General features: G+C 50.7%; 1 protein-coding gene across 1 annotated transcript in view; it reads left to right on the plus strand.

Annotated features, from left to right (window-relative positions):
* Nucleotides 1-5,091: 5,091 nt before the first annotated feature.
* WDR45B (WD repeat domain 45B) overlaps nucleotides 5,092-15,063 on the plus strand; it is a 29,833-nt gene continuing 19,861 nt past the window's right edge. Inside the window, exons 1-2 of the mRNA XM_007456798.1 lie at nucleotides 5,092-5,251; nucleotides 9,711-9,785. Of these exons, the coding sequence (XP_007456860.1) occupies nucleotides 5,185-5,251; nucleotides 9,711-9,785 (142 nt within the window). The 5' untranslated portion in view covers nucleotides 5,092-5,184. The remainder of the gene's footprint in view (nucleotides 5,252-9,710; nucleotides 9,786-15,063) is intronic.

Consider the following 15,063-nt stretch of genomic DNA (forward strand, 5'->3'; position numbering starts at 1 on the left):
CTGCTTTCCAATTTTCCATTGGAAAGAATGGAAAATTATGCTTCCATTCAATGGAGAAGTGGTGTACTTCCATTGCCCTTTTTTTTTTTTTTTGCAGAACACGGGCCTCTCACTGTTGTGGCCTCTCCCATTGAAGAGCACAGGCTCCAGACGCACAGGCTCAGCGGCCATGGCACATGGGCCCAGCCGCTCCACGGCTTGTGGGATCTAGCCGGACCGGGGCACAAACCCATGTCCCCTGCATCGGCAGGCGGACTCTCAACCACTGCGCCACCCCTTTAGTCCATTTGCTTTATCACCTGTTTCAGGCACCACAATCAGTGCTAGTGCCTGGTGTTGGCAACAAGGCTGTGTCCCTGTGCCATTGATTGAAAGGATGCCTTTTCCTAAAAAGAACACAGAGACAGACAGACAGTGGGGAATGAAGGACCAGCTGTCCAGAGGGTGCCTGTCTGCGGAAATAGTGGGCGGTACTCTGGCCCCAGTGGACATGTTATCACCTCCCTGCATGAGCATAAAGATCAGAGCTGACACAGCTAAGACTCTGGGCAGGGTCTCCTTCCTGGTTCTACCACTAGATTCTCTGTGGCAGCCGGAGGTTGCAACAACGGATTAAAAAAAAATAACTTGAAAACATACAGATGTCCTCGGTTTCTGTTATTTACAGATTTTTAGAAATTTAAAGGACCCCAGAATTGGGAGCAACACTTTTATTCAGAGACGGTGGAGCCGAGGCCCCGAGAGGAGGAATGTGCTCGGCCATGGCTGGTCACCCAGCCCCCTGGGCACAACAGGGACAGATGTGCACAGGGGAGCAGGCGAGGGCATAGCAGGTAAGCCTTGAGGGGACGGTCCCTCTGCAAGCGGCTGCAGGCCGGGGAGGACTTGCTGCCGGGCCGTCACACCCGTCTCTCCGCTAGGCAGTGGATGACAGGAGAGTGAAGGGCTGACCTGCTGACCACGGAGCCTGATGGCTGCCGTGGGGTGTCGCTTCCCCCGACTGCCACAAGCAGAAACGAGGAGCGGTCCACCCTGAATGCGAGCCCCTCTCCCCTGCCCCTTGAAGGGCGCACGGAAGTAGAAGGTGCAGGTTTCCAAGGTCGGTGGAGGTGGGGAGGCTGGGGACGGACACCTGGTCACAAGCCTAAATTTGGTCCCTTTTTGTTGTTTAATTGAAGGACAGCTGGGGCCACCAGAAGCTGGAAGAGGCAGGAGGGGGCCCCCCAAGAGCCCTGCCCACACCTGGATTCAGACTCTGGCCTCCAGAACTGTGAGAGGCACATTTCTGTTGTTTCAAGCCCTCCAGTTTGTGGCAATTTGTTATGGCCACCCCAGGGCTCACACAACAAGGAAATAAGTTATGCTTCACAGTAGAAAGTACTATTAAAGTGACATTTCTGTGAAATGAAAACAAACCCTAATACAGAACATATTAAGTACAAGTATGCATGTTTTGGTGGTGAGCATACCGAAATCAAAACTGAAATGTAAACTGAACCTTGGAGAAACTGCTCTCAAACTTCGCCATTTTCTTCCATGGCCTCACTGCTGGCAAAATCCACCCCAAGTATAAACAAGAAGACCAGATTGTGTCCCAGCTGCTTGTAATTCTCTTTTCAAGCATCTAGATTCAAAATATATTATGTACAATTAGGGGCTTCCCTGGTGGCGCGGTGGTTGGGGGTCCGCCTGCCGATGCAGGGTGCGGGGGTTCGTGCCCTGGTCCGGGAGGATCCCGCGTGCCGCGGAGCGGCTGGGCCCGTGAGCCATGGCCGCTGAGCCTGCGCGTCCGGAGCCTGTGCTCCGCAGCGGGAGAGGCCGCAGCAGTGAGAGGCCCGCGTCCCGCAAAATATATTATGTACAATTATGTCTTCAATTGCCCTGTGAAAATTACTGCAATGCAGAATAGTTTCCCAGACAGAGAGCTTACAACTTTGATGAGGACTGATCCAGGCAAATATTGAATCTGGAAAAAATGTCAATTATGAGCTTGATAATATTTGTTTTGCCAAAGAGATGGAGATGGAGATGCTTCCCTTTGCGGGAGAATTGCATCATTAAAGTAAATGTGGATTTGAAAAGCAAGCCTGAAGCTGCATGTATTGGGGAACTGGGGGGAGGGGGCTGAGCTGTCATGGGGGCAGGGGATGCACCCCGACCCGCCAGGAGGGCAGGACCCTGTGTTCACTACCCGCTCCCTACACACCCTTGGGCCTCGCTTCCCTTGGGGTACCGACCAACACTGGGTGTGTCATCAATATGGTGACCTAGTGAATGAGGATGACAAAGCCTCAGAACAGGGCAGCTGTTGATATAGATGCTCTGCCTGGCAGTGGGCACATGGATCAATGGTAGGTAATGGGAGCCACTTCTCCATACAGGCAGTGGGTGCCCAACATGGTTCCCTACCCTGGCAAGGGTCAGACTGGCCCTGCCACTCCTCACCTCTGACCCTTGATCCCTGACCCTCATTCCTCAACCAGCCTGAACTCGGGGTCAGGGTCTGGCTCCATCTGTTCTGGCTTCAGTGGAATACTTGGGTCTGTGCTCTCCTTCAGATCTCTGGAGTCTCACATACCTTTCGTCTCAAAAAAGGCTGGCTCCTGCCAATCAAGTTTTGGCTTTTATTCCTACCTTCTCTTCCCTGCCTCAGTCTAGAACTCAACTGTGGAATACTGCTTCTTTCACTTTACTTTCCCACGATAACAGTGGAACCAGCCCAGGTACAGAGGCCTCTGAGTCACTGTGGAGAGGAAGACAGAGGCAACAAGGAAGAGTTCCAAAGTCTACCTTGCCCCAACATAGTTGCTGTTGCTCCAGCCTTTACCCCTCCTAGGTGAGGCAACCCAGAAGTGCTTTCACTGTCGTCAGCCAAAGACCACCAGGAACTCAGTTGACTCACTGCCATGAGGGAGACCTCCTATGGTCAAGAACCGGGGACATTTCTGTAGGAGGATGTCGGAAGGGACTCAGACTAGCACTTGTGGTAGAAGAGCACCTTGCTGTGTTCGATCCTCTCAGGGAGCAGCGGCGATTCCGGGATCGCTGTCTTAGTAACTCCTATCTAGAAGATGTGAAGACTGAGCAAGGTTAAAGCTGTTGCTGGTAAAAGCAGCAGCCGCTCAGGCACCAGCATGCGCTCTGGCCTTTGCTGGCTCGGATGCTGCCCCATTCTGGATTGTGTTCATGCAAGGTCTTGCCTTTATGCTGCCCCTATCAGCCTGAGGGGCCTCGTCCAGGGAACTTTCATATCCGACCCAGCCCGCTGCGGCCAGGCTGTGTGTGCCAGAATCTCCGGTGCTCTTTCTGTGCCTGATGAGATGACAGGCACAGGAGTGGACTTGGCACTCGGGTCTAGAATATGCCTGTCTGCCGCGTCAGAGACTAACTTTCTACTTCTGCTGGAGGACAGTGCCTTGTGCGGCTCAAAGCTGGTCAGCATTGTCTGCTGGTTTCCTGATTCCTTGCTGCAAAATTTTATCGTTGCTCTGTGGGCCACTTTAGAAATGGGGGTAATGGATGGTAGCTTTTTGAAGGTTCTCTGATTGTTTTACTAGTTAAACGCTATCATACGAAACAACCTTACCTCTTGCAGATGAAAGGGGAGACCAGAGGGCCCTCTGGGCGGGGACTCTAGGGCCAGCCGCTCCTGCCTCCATGGCCACTGTGTTGGAATAGGACCATGGGCCGGCTCCACGGTGCTGGGAAGCCCAGAGCCTTACTTGATGATGTGTTGTGTCCCAGGGGCTGTGTGTCCTGGGCGGAGGTGGTGGTAGGCAGGGCTCTGTGATCTGGAGGACTCTGTGTGTGGGGGAGCTTGGTGTCTTGGGGAGCTCTGTGTCCCTGAAGACGGTTCTGTGTCCTGGCGGGGTGGTTCTGTGTCTTGGGGATTCTGCGTCCTGGGGGCAACTGTGTGTCCGTGGGTAGCTCTGGGTCGTGGGGGGGTCTGTGTCCCTGTGGGGGGGGTCTCTGAGGAGATGGAGGGTAGGGGGTGGGAGGGTCTATACATTCATATACAGTCGACCCTTGAACGACGCAGGGATTAAGGGCTCCCGCCCTCCACGCAGTCAAAAATCCGCGTGTAATTTTTATAGTCGGCCCTCCTATCCTCGGTATCTGTGATTCTGCATCTGTGGATCTAACCAACCAGGGTAGTGTAGCCCTGAGGCATTTACTATCGAAAAAAATCCTCGTGTAAGTGGCCCTGAGTTGCTCAAGGGTCGCCTGTACTTCCATTTCCTCACTTCCACTCGTTTTGCTATTTTCGCGTATATTTTACTAGCATACCTGTTAAAAACTCCATAATGCATTATTTTTACTGTGATACTTATCTTTTTATCAACTAAAAATAGAAAAGTCTCTTATGCTTACTTTAATCTACATGATTTCCGTGGGACTTGAGTTACTGTGGGGGACTGGGTTCTGCGTGCTCCTGAGAGTCACGGGGCAAGGCTGTCACTGTTTTGTTTTTTAATTTATTTATTTACTCATTTATTTTTGGCTGTGTTGGGTCCTTGTTGCTGCGCTTGGGCTTTCTCCAGTTGTAGTGAGCGGGGGCTACTCTTCATTGCCGTGCGCAGGCTTTTCATTGCGGTGGCTTCTCTTGTTGCTAAGCACGGACTCTAGGCGCGTGGGCTTCCCTAGTTGTGGCTCACGGGCTCTAGAGCGCAGGCTCAGTAGTTGTGGCACACGGGCTTAGTTGCTCTGCGGCATGTGGGATCTTCCCGGACCAGGGCTGGCACCCGTGTCCCCTGCATTGGCAGGCTGATTCCCAACCACTGCGCCACCAGGGAAGTCCCTGGGCTGTCCCTTTGAATCACCGCCCCCTGGAGGGCTCGTTGGCACTGGGGGTCTCCTCCCACCTGGGACAGGTGGTTCCCGCCCCCAGATGCGCCCTCCACAGATGCGGCCCCGCCCTTCGACCAGGCCTCGCTCCCGAACCGACCAGACCAGCCCTCTTCGGGCAGGCCCCGCCCCCCATAGACGTGACGCTCTCGGAGCTCCCTCCCCGCCCGGCAGGCCCCGGGTGGATGTGCTCGGCGCTCCGCGGCTCCCTGGCTGCGCGCGCAGGCGGTGGGCCTTTCGCTTCCGGCCGCGGCGGCCTCGGAGCTGGCCAGAGGGACCCCAGCGGTCTGCCTCCCCGAGCGGCATGAGGCGCTGAGGCGCGGTGGACCCCGCTGCGCCATGAACCTCCTGCCCTGCAACCCGCACGGCAACGGGCTGCTCTACGCCGGCTTCAACCAGGACCACGGTGAGGGAAGCCCGTCGACTGCCCCGGTCCTCCCGACGCCGCTGCCCCTTCGAGCGGGGTCCCGCCCTCGGCCCTCGGCGCCCTGCGGCAGCGTCCGTACCGCGTCCAGGCCGGTCGTCCCCTCCTCCCCCGGCGCCTGTTCCCCTCCCCCCGGTGTTCCCTCTCCTTCGCCCGGCGTCCCTCCCCTCCCCCCGGCCGCCCCGCCTCCCAGCTGCTCGCCCACCGCCCCGACGCCCACCCCCCACCCCGGTCGGACGGTGACGGGATTTTCCGGGCGGCGTCGGTTCTTTCCTGTCGCTTTAGGGTCCCCAGCGGCCGGGACGGGGTCGCGCTGAGGTGAGGACGGCCCCCCAGGCTCAGGACCTCATCCGCGAAGGTCCTTGTCTTTTCTGTTGATTTTCATAGAAAAAAAATAGCCGGACTCACACTTTCTTCTTTTGTTGGGTGGGAACCGGACCGTCCAGCACGGCTTTGGGAAATGGCATTTTTCGCGTTTCCGAGTCCGGCGGGCTGGGGGGCTGCGCCCCACTCTCACCCGGGGAGGGGGACCCGCGTCGGTTCCGAGTGTTCGCTTTGGAAGCCGGCTTGAAGAGAATCCAGAAGCAGAAACTGCAGGACCCGTATCTGTGGAGCTTGTTTGGTGTAGAGTTAAATAGGCCGGGCGGAGGTGGCCCCGCTGTGTCAGTGCGTGGGCACTTGGGCTTGTGGGGTTATGGCTCCAAGGTCCTGACTGTGGGGCCCCGGGAGATTTAAGTGTGTCTGGGAACCGAGGCGAGGCAGGGGTTTTCCTTCGGGGAGGAGCCCTTGAGGGCAGGAAGTGTTCTTGGAGGGGTGGAGGTGGACGTGGGGAAGAACGTGGGATGGGGGCGGCTGGGCTGGGGACCGCAGGTGGTGTGGCCCCACGTTGGGGTGCCCTTTTGAGGCCACATGTTGGGCATCCAGCAGTATGTGGCAGAACATTTGGGGTTTTGAATTCCATAGGAGTGTCAGTGGGTTCTGATAATAATTGAGAACTCTTTAAAGAGTTAACCGTGTTACAACTCCTTAAGAAATGTGTTTTCAATGGAAAGAGGTGAGTGGCTGATAGTAGGGGAGGGGAGAGGCAGCTCTGAAAAGCAAACACAGAAGCAAAAAGCTTACCGACTCTGAGGCCCTTTAAAGGCAAATCTTCTATACCTGCCTTAGTGCCAGATGAGGCGTCCTTGTACTAAGTTTCAGTATAGTAATTGAGGCTCACGATGATGCTGATTATTTTAGAAACCAGTGAAGTTTATAATGTTTTTTTATAAAGGTTTCATGAAAGATTATTTAGAAAATACAGCACTGGCTTTTAGATGGATATATTTCAGTTGTCTGAAAAATACACTCTCACTTTTGTAAAACCACTTCATTTCATTGTAATAAATTACAAGTAAAGCTTACAGTGTTGCTGGAAAAAAAATATACTTAAGCTTCTGCTTACCCTTAGCCTAATTTCCTATAATGTAAATTTATGCCAGATTGTTGAGTTCATTACATTTTGTTTTTATACTGATTTTTAATTTTCACTCAGCTTTTTTAGCACTCGCATTGCAACTTTAGAAACATTTGCTTATAATTTTAAATTGTTTAAACTTTTTTTTTTTTTTTTTGCGGTACGCGGACCTCTCACTGCTGTGGCCTCTCCCGTTGCGGAGCACACGCGCAGGCTTAGCGGCCACGGCTCACGGGCCCAGCCGCTCTGTGGCATGTGGAATCTTCCCGGACCAGGGCACAAACCTGTGTCCCCTGCATCGGCAGGCGGACTCTCAACCACTGAGCCACCAGGGAAGCCCTGTTTAAACTTTTGACTTGTCTTCTCCCAAAGATAACTTGCATTACAGTTTTCAAGATTCTGAGGTGTGGATATGTACATTTCTATAATCTGGCTGCCGTTTTTCTTTCTCTTCCCGTGGGAAGCACAGGGTTTGAGTACACACACCTTCTCTGTAGACTAGCTTGTCCTGCCTCGCCCGAGACTGAGGCCACAGGCTGACTTCGCTGGCTCACTCTGCTGTGGTTCTGGAGTGTGGGTGAAGAGCACTTGCATGTGGACTGCACATGGTTCATGCGTGGAAGAATGCCCTTCAGTGATTCTGATGCCCTGTTGCCAGTCGGCTTCCTCTGCACTGTGCTTGGTCACCAGCTGTTGGCTTGAACACTTCTCTGTGGGCAAAAGTTTTGTTAAGATAGCAAGAATGAGAGGATTAATGCCAGCTTTTGTATGATAGCCAAGTAAAATACGTTAATTATTTCCCCTACCCAAAAAATAGCAAGGATAATGCCTAGCCTCCTTAGTGAGTGGTTTCCAGTCTTGTGGTATTTGTAGTACCTTTTCTTCTAGCTTTTAATTGAAGCACACTATTCTTACAGAAAAGTGCACGTATCCTAAGTATTCTGCTTGGTGAATTTTCCAAACTGAAAACACCTTCCACAGCACTCAGGTTAAGAAACCAAACACCTGGCCACCCTGTGCTCCTTCCAGCCACTCCCCCATTCGACTTCCAATGACATAGATTAGTTTTGCCTATCCGTATTGTATTTTGTTTCTGGCTTTTTAATTCAGTATCATGTTTGTGCGATTTTTTTTTTCCCATACTGTTGAGTATAATTGTAGGTCATTCTCATTGGTGCAGTGTTTCTTTGTGTGAATATATCACAGTTCATTTATCCATTGAACCATTCATAGGTCTTTGGGTAGATTCCCAGTCTGGGGCCATTATGAGCATAATGGTGCTGCTGTGAGCATTCTAATACCTGTCTTTTGGTGAAAGTATGTTGTCATTTCTGCGAGGCTTGTATACCTAGGAGTAGAATTGACAGCGGTAGTCGTGCAAACAGTTTTCTGCAGTGGTTGTCCTGGTTTGCCCTCCAACAGCAGTTCTGAGAGTTCCCGTGAGAGTTCTACACACATTTGGTGTATTTTCCATTATTTTGGCCCTTTTGGTGGATGTTTAGTAGATCTCATTGTGGTATATGTGAGATTGTATTTACATTTCTCTGATTCTGTGTGTTTATTGACCACTTGGATATTCTCTTTTGTGAAATGTCCAAATCTTTTGCTCATTTTTCTGTTGGGTTGTCTGCCTTTTTCTTGTGGATTTGTAGGGATTGTTTGTTTATTTTATACAAGTTTTGTCAGAAATATATGTGTTCTGGCAAAGACAAATAAGATAGGTGCAGGCTTAAAACTTGTGGAAGGTGTAATAGTTAAGAAAGAAAGGGAAAAGTTTCAACTTCTGTATTTTCATATTTTCCAGAAAGCCAAGCTCTGGTTCCCCTGTCCAGATTACATGATTCCAATAACACAAAAAGGGAGTTACAACCCAGAATAAGTTAGAGACAATAAGTAAGACTGTACTTTAGAGTGAGTGTCAGGCTCCAGGCCCAGATAAAGTGCCTGAGAGTTGACTGCAGAACAGTCTCCAACTCCTGAGGAGGCTGTCATGGTCCTTGCAGTTTTATAAGTAACTTGGACAAAAAATAGAAGCATGCTTTCCATGTTGGGGGCAGGGGTGGCTGATAGGATAGAATAATGTCTTCCCAACGCTGGAACGCAGATCAAAACCAGGGGAAGAGACCCTGAGGGTGGCTTTCGCATTCAGGCCAGTAGTGCGGTCGCAGTGAGGGTCCAGGCTCTGCAGCTTGTCTTGCAAAAAGAAGCGGAGGGTTTGGTGTTTCTCCTTCTGGCCACAAGCTTCATATGAGCCTGCATGGTGGTGTTGAAGGAGATTAATGTGGTCTTGGTCACACTTAGGCAAGTGAAGTCCAAGTCACAGGATCGTCTTGAAACTTGAGTGCTTCATTCAGTTCATAACAGTGCCTTTAACAATCTGGTGTGTGACTTGGGGATGGTGACCATGACAGGGGTTTAGGGAGTTAGGATTAGTTCCAAGTGGGAGTGAGGTCATGGAGACCTCAAGCTGCCTTCTAGAAGACCATCCACACCAGCCCTTCCCCCCCTTCCCCAACTGGGCGTGTCCATACCTGCTGGGGTTGCCCGCTTTGTGGCTGTCCTCATGGACTTTCTTGTTTGTCATTGCCTCTGTAGGACTTGGTGGCTGATACAGTCCTCGAGAGGTGTGTTGGGAACGGGGAGGCCAGTGGTGAGCATTAGAGGCGGGAGTTGAGGGAAGTGCTCAGTGGCAGAGTGGTTGGTGCAGTAGCCGGTGAACCCCTCGTGCTGGAGTTAAGTGAGCCTGGTCCACGGGATGCCAGAAGGGCCCTGAGTGGGGCAGTGGAGTGACGTGCAAATCTTCTGATAACAGTTCATGAGGAGAGTCGTAGTGACACTTGCAGACCACGTTCGTGTGGTCTGAGCATCCACAAGAGTTACTGGGAGAGGTCACTGTCTCTGGACCCCTTGCTTGTGCCGGTCCAGGCCTGGGGTCCTCAGCTGAGACCCCAGTGAGGTGATTAATTTGTCTCTCTCACACTTTAGGGTGCTTTGCGTGTGGGATGGAAAATGGATTCCGAGTCTATAACACCGATCCACTAAAGGAAAAAGAGAAACAAGGTAAGAGTAACTGACATTTCTTGGTTTCTGCCCTTTTCTAGCCCGTAGGAGTCTAGATTTTATCTTGCAGATTAGAGGGGAGCTGGTTTTGAGAAGTAAACAGGGTTCGTGGCCCTGTCAGCCTGGATGCAGCTGTCCTCTTTCTTCCGTTGAGCTTCTATGAGTGCTGGGCTCTGTGGGCCGGGTGCAGTGGTGATTCAGCGGGTGTTGGCGACTCTGGGTACTCTGGTGAATCCAGTACCTGCTAGCCCTGCTGAGAGAACCAGGTGCAGTTGTGCTGGCCACTTCACTCTTCCTGTTGAAGGTGAAGCTGTAGGGAGCTCAAGTGAGGGCTTTAGTTACAGCACGTGGGACTTTGACTCTTAAAATGACCCACACTTAGAAAATACTATTGTAGCAATATAGTTGCTTCTGTTTACTTATTTCAGTGTCTTAAATTATGTTTTCATGGAATAAAAGTTTTCAAAAGCTGGAATTAGGAATTCTGTTGGTAAAATAAAATAATGGTGGTCCTTTTCCCATTTGACAGGAAAAAATGTGTAATTTACAGGTAGAATCATCCCATTTTCTTCTTCTCCTATGTATTTTTCTTAAGCTTTTAGTGTCTCCTGGTCCTTATCTGCCAACAGATGAACAAATCTCAGGTAAATCGTAAACAATGAGAAACATCCTTTTCCTTCCTGCAGTTGTGGTTTTGGTTTCTATTTAACGTGCAAGTTATATTTTCTGATGCAAGAACTGTTTCTCATCTGTAAGAGGAAGTCACTGCATTTTTAAGCTTCCCTATCAGCCCCCTTCCATTTTGACAACTAATATCCTACATCAGGGATTTTCAGAATCTTTTTTTTTTTGGTGGTGGAACCTCTTTGTCAAGTAAAATCTTCCATACAACCCTGATATATAAAACAGTAAGTGGTGCTTTATATTCAGGAGTTTATTTTGTAAGCTGAAGTCTATAACTTTTATTTATTAGAGAAAGGCCATGTAGCTGGTTAGTAAAGGGCTCAGACTCTGGGCCCACACTATTTATTTATTAATTTATTATTTATTTATTTTTGGCTGCGCTGGGTCTTCGTTGCTGTGCATGGGCTTCCTCTAGTTGCGGCGAGTGGGGACTGTTCGTTGCGGTGCACGGGCTTCTCATTGCAGTGGCTTCTCTTGTTGCGGAGCACGGGCTCTAGGCACGCGGGCTTCAGTAGTTGTGGAATGTGGGCTCAGTAGTTGTGGCTCAGGGGCTCTAGAGCGCAGGCTCAGTAATTGTGGCGCACGGGCTTAGTTGCTCCGCAGCATGTGGGATCTTCCCGGAACAGGGATCAAACCCGTGTCCCCTGCATTGGCAGGCGGATTCTTAACCACTGCGCCACCAGGGAAGTCCCTGGGCCCACACTATTTAGATCCTAGTCCTGCTCTGCTCCTTGTCACGTTGCTGTGTAACCTTGGGCATGTTCCTCACCTGTTGACCTCAGTTTCTTGATGTGTGAAAAATGAAGATGATAACTGCCTACCTCCTAAGGTTATTGTAAAGATGGGTGAATTAGGATGCGTGAGACACACAGACGAGTGGCGGTACACACAGAAAGTGCTTTGTAAGCTTGTGCCCTTGTCATTGGTGGCAGCAGTGTTACCCTTAAAGAGTGGGTCTTTGAGATTAATGAGTGTTACAGGCGACGGTGGAAGTCTCCTATCAGTCTTCTATGCTGCTGACTTCTATTTGTTTTGTTTTGGTTAGGTAGTGAATTAAGACAACTCTGTTTTTGTTTTTTTTTAAATAAATGTATTTATTTATTTATTTTTGGCTGCGTTGGGTCTTCGTTGCTGCACGCGGGCTTTCTCTAGTTGCGGCGAGCTGGGGCTACTCTTCGTTGCGGTGTGCGGGCTTCTCATTGCAGTGGCTTCTCTCGTTGAGGAGCATGGGCTCTAGGCATACGGGCTTCAGTAGTTGTGGCACGTGGGCTTAGTAGTTGTATCTCGTGGGCTCTAGAGCGCAGGCTCAGTAGTTGGGGAGCACAGGCTTAGTTACTCTGCGGTATGTGGGATCTTCCTGGACCAGGGCTCTAACCCGTGTCCCCTGCATTGGCAGGCGGATTCTTAACCACTGCGCCACCAGGGAAGCCCCGACAACTCTGTTTTATACAGAAAAATAGTTACAAAATATTTTGAAACAGCTTAACTTGAAAATTTCAGGATTCAGTACACGGGCCTCTCACTGTTGTGGCCTCTCCCATTGCGGAGCACAGGCTCTGGACGCGCAGGCTCAGCAGCCATGGCTCACGGGCCTAGCTGCTCCGTGGCATGTGGGATCTTCCCGGACCGGGGCACAAACCCGTGTCCCCTGCATCGGCAGGCGGACTCTCAACCACTGCGCCACCAGGGAAGCCCTCAGGATACTTTTTACTTAAATTGACCTACAAACTTCGGAGTTACAGACTTTAGTTTCAAAGTTGAATCATTAGAGGCATATTAAAAACTGCTTCCTAATTAATGAAATGTTTACAGTAAATCTAGGATTTCTTATAAAAATAAGTTAAACTAGAAGCGTCTAAACCTCCTAAGTGCCAGGAAGGTTTGCTGCTGTCATGTCACAGTGCCGTGTTTGTTCCCTGTCCCTGCTCAGCTGCACTGTGTCTGGGGCAGGCCGTCCCCGAGCTTAGCTTGTAGTGAATTTTGAATTTGCGAGGGATCCACCAGGGCTGTGTGGTGCTTACTAATGATGTGTTTAAGGACTTCTCCTACATGCACTTGCAGGCTTGTCTGCTGCTGCATTTCTGGCAGTTAACTCAACAGTAGAAAATAGGCAGAAGACTTGACCTTATTCCTTTTTTATCTTTGAGATTTACTTTCCTAAACGAGGAAGGAAGTGTGCTTGCACTGTAGAGTCATTCCCAGATCTGGGCTCTCGGCCTCGTCTCTGCTGTGAACGTGGCTCTGAGTAAGGGGACTGCGTGACTGGCCGTGAGCCTCTGCAGGCACATCCACCATCGGGTGGAGCTGGCAGTGCTGGGATGCCATCTTGGGCATCCCCAAGACCCCAGTGGAGTCAGCTTTCTCCTCCGAGGTGGTGTAGGTCCTGCGTCCCGTGCACAGAGCAGCATGGCTCAGCTCGGGGGAGGCGTGGGAGCCCTGGGAGCACAGCCCGTGTGGTGTTCTCACAGGGATGCTGTGGGGTCAGAGTGTAGAACTCCGATTCATGTATATCACGTACACATCCAAGCATATCCTGGAAGGAAGGTTCAAATCATAATTTGAACAAAGATGTGTCAAGAGTGATGCCTTTGGATAAAATTATATCTAAGTGATTATAGAAATAAAAGGAGTACTAAAAAGTCATCTCCACTCTTCACTTAGAAACACAACCCTCCCACATTCCAAAGCTGACTAGAACTTTTGTAGCCTAAACTGGATGAACTTGCAGCGTCCTCAGGGCGGGCAGCAGGGTCCAAAGGAGTCCCCTTGTCTTTAGTGCCACCCGCCTTTTCCTCCATGTGACCAGTGCTCACACATGTGACATTGGCAGCCATGTGTGGGGAAGCAGAGGGGACACAGAGGCCTAGAGGGGATGCCGAGTGACAGGTGGAGCAGCAGGTGAGTCTGCTTGTTCCTGAGCCCACTGAGTGCTGCACTGGGGACTGAGGGTGCAGTAATGAATAATATGGGCAGGGCTCACGCCAAGGAGTACTTCCCAGAACTTCTGCTGCCAGTGTCCTTGTCCCCGCGGTGCGCCACAGGCCCCCCTCTCCCCCCGCTCTGCAGGAGACCCTCCAACACTAGCAGGTAGGTCTGGTTCGTCTCCCCTGGGGTCACTGCTCCTTCCCCTGGGTCCCGACGCACACAATACTTTGTGTGTGCCCTTCAAGAGTGAAGTCTCTGTTTCCCCCAGTCCTGTCGAAGTCCTGCAGTCAATTCCCACTAGGCTTCAAAGTCTGATTCTCTAGGAATTCCTCCTCCCATTGCCAGACCCCCAGGTTGGGAAGCCTGACGTGGGGCTCAGAACCTTCACTCCAGTGGGTGGACTTCTGTGGTATAAGTGTTCTCCAATCTGTGAGTTATGGGATTTGATTTTACTGTGATTGCGCCCCTCGTACTGTCTCATTGTGGCTTCTCCTTTGTCTTCGAATGTGGGATATCTTTTTTGGTGAGTTCCAGTGTCTTCCTGTCGATGACTGTTCAGCAGCTAGTTGTGATTCTGGTGTTCTCTCAAGAGCGAGTGAGAGCACGTCTTTCTACTCCACCATCTTGGTTTCTCCTCACCGGTGTCGGCCTTAAAGGGTTTTATCTGAAGGAAAAAATTGGGAAAAAGATGCTAGATGCTGTGATACATCCTGACGCGGAGGTACAGCCATGACACGCTGTTAGAGGGAAGAGCTGGAAAATAGTGTGATGGTGCCAAATGGTGCCATTGGTTTGAGTTCAGTACAAGTACATGCATGATCTCGTTTACAGCTGTTTCTACTTTATGCTTTTCTGTGTTGTTTTATTTTCATAGTGATAATATATAATTTGTATAATGAGAAACAATTAAGATATTTCCATTAAAAGAAAACTCCTCGGAAATAGAAGGAGCTGGGGGTTGCAGGGCAGAGGCAAGATGAAAAGGCCAGGGGGCTGCCGTCGTGCCAGTAAGGCTGAGTTCTCCCCTTTAGTATAAGAGCCTCTCAGCGGAATGGAAGTTAAGCCAACACTTAGACGTCCTTCTCCCCCATTTTATTTCAGTTTCTTTTTTCTTTTTTTCTTTTTTTTTTTTGCCAAGCTGCTTGTGGGATCTTAGTTCCCTGACCAGGGATCGAACCTGAGCTCTCGGCAGTGAGAGCATGGAGTCCTAACCACTGGACCACCAGGGAATTCCCCCAGTTTCTCATTTTTTTTTTTTTTTTGAGGCAGGTTCTGTAGGAAGAGTGGGACCTGTCAGGTATTGATTTGTGCCTGAAGCTTTCATCAGTCGAAGTTTCCGGAGCCTGTCTTGTGTCCTCCATCTCTCTCTGTAGTTTAGTCTGCTGCATAGCCAGCTGCTAGGCCTGGGGACTTTTAGAGATGTGGATATTGACGAGCATCCTTGGGCGCGTGTCTCTGCTATTCTGTCAGTGAGTGATGCCTGTTGATCTTTCAGGACCAGCCCTTGGGGCCTGGGACTCGGGGCTCTGATGGCAACCTTGGGCTTCCTTTTGGAAGACCCCCTCCTCTCCAGCTGCAGGAGGTGGGGGTCAGACACCCTTGGGGGCTGTGGCAGGGGCTCACTGGGTTGGTGGCTGTGGCCCTGGGTGGCGGTCGCTAAAAGTCCTCT

This window comes from Lipotes vexillifer, unplaced genomic scaffold (assembly GCF_000442215.2).
Source record: "Lipotes vexillifer unplaced genomic scaffold, Lipotes_vexillifer_v1.1 scaffold299, whole genome shotgun sequence".
In the NCBI taxonomy this organism is placed as follows: Eukaryota; Metazoa; Chordata; class Mammalia; order Artiodactyla; family Lipotidae; genus Lipotes; species Lipotes vexillifer.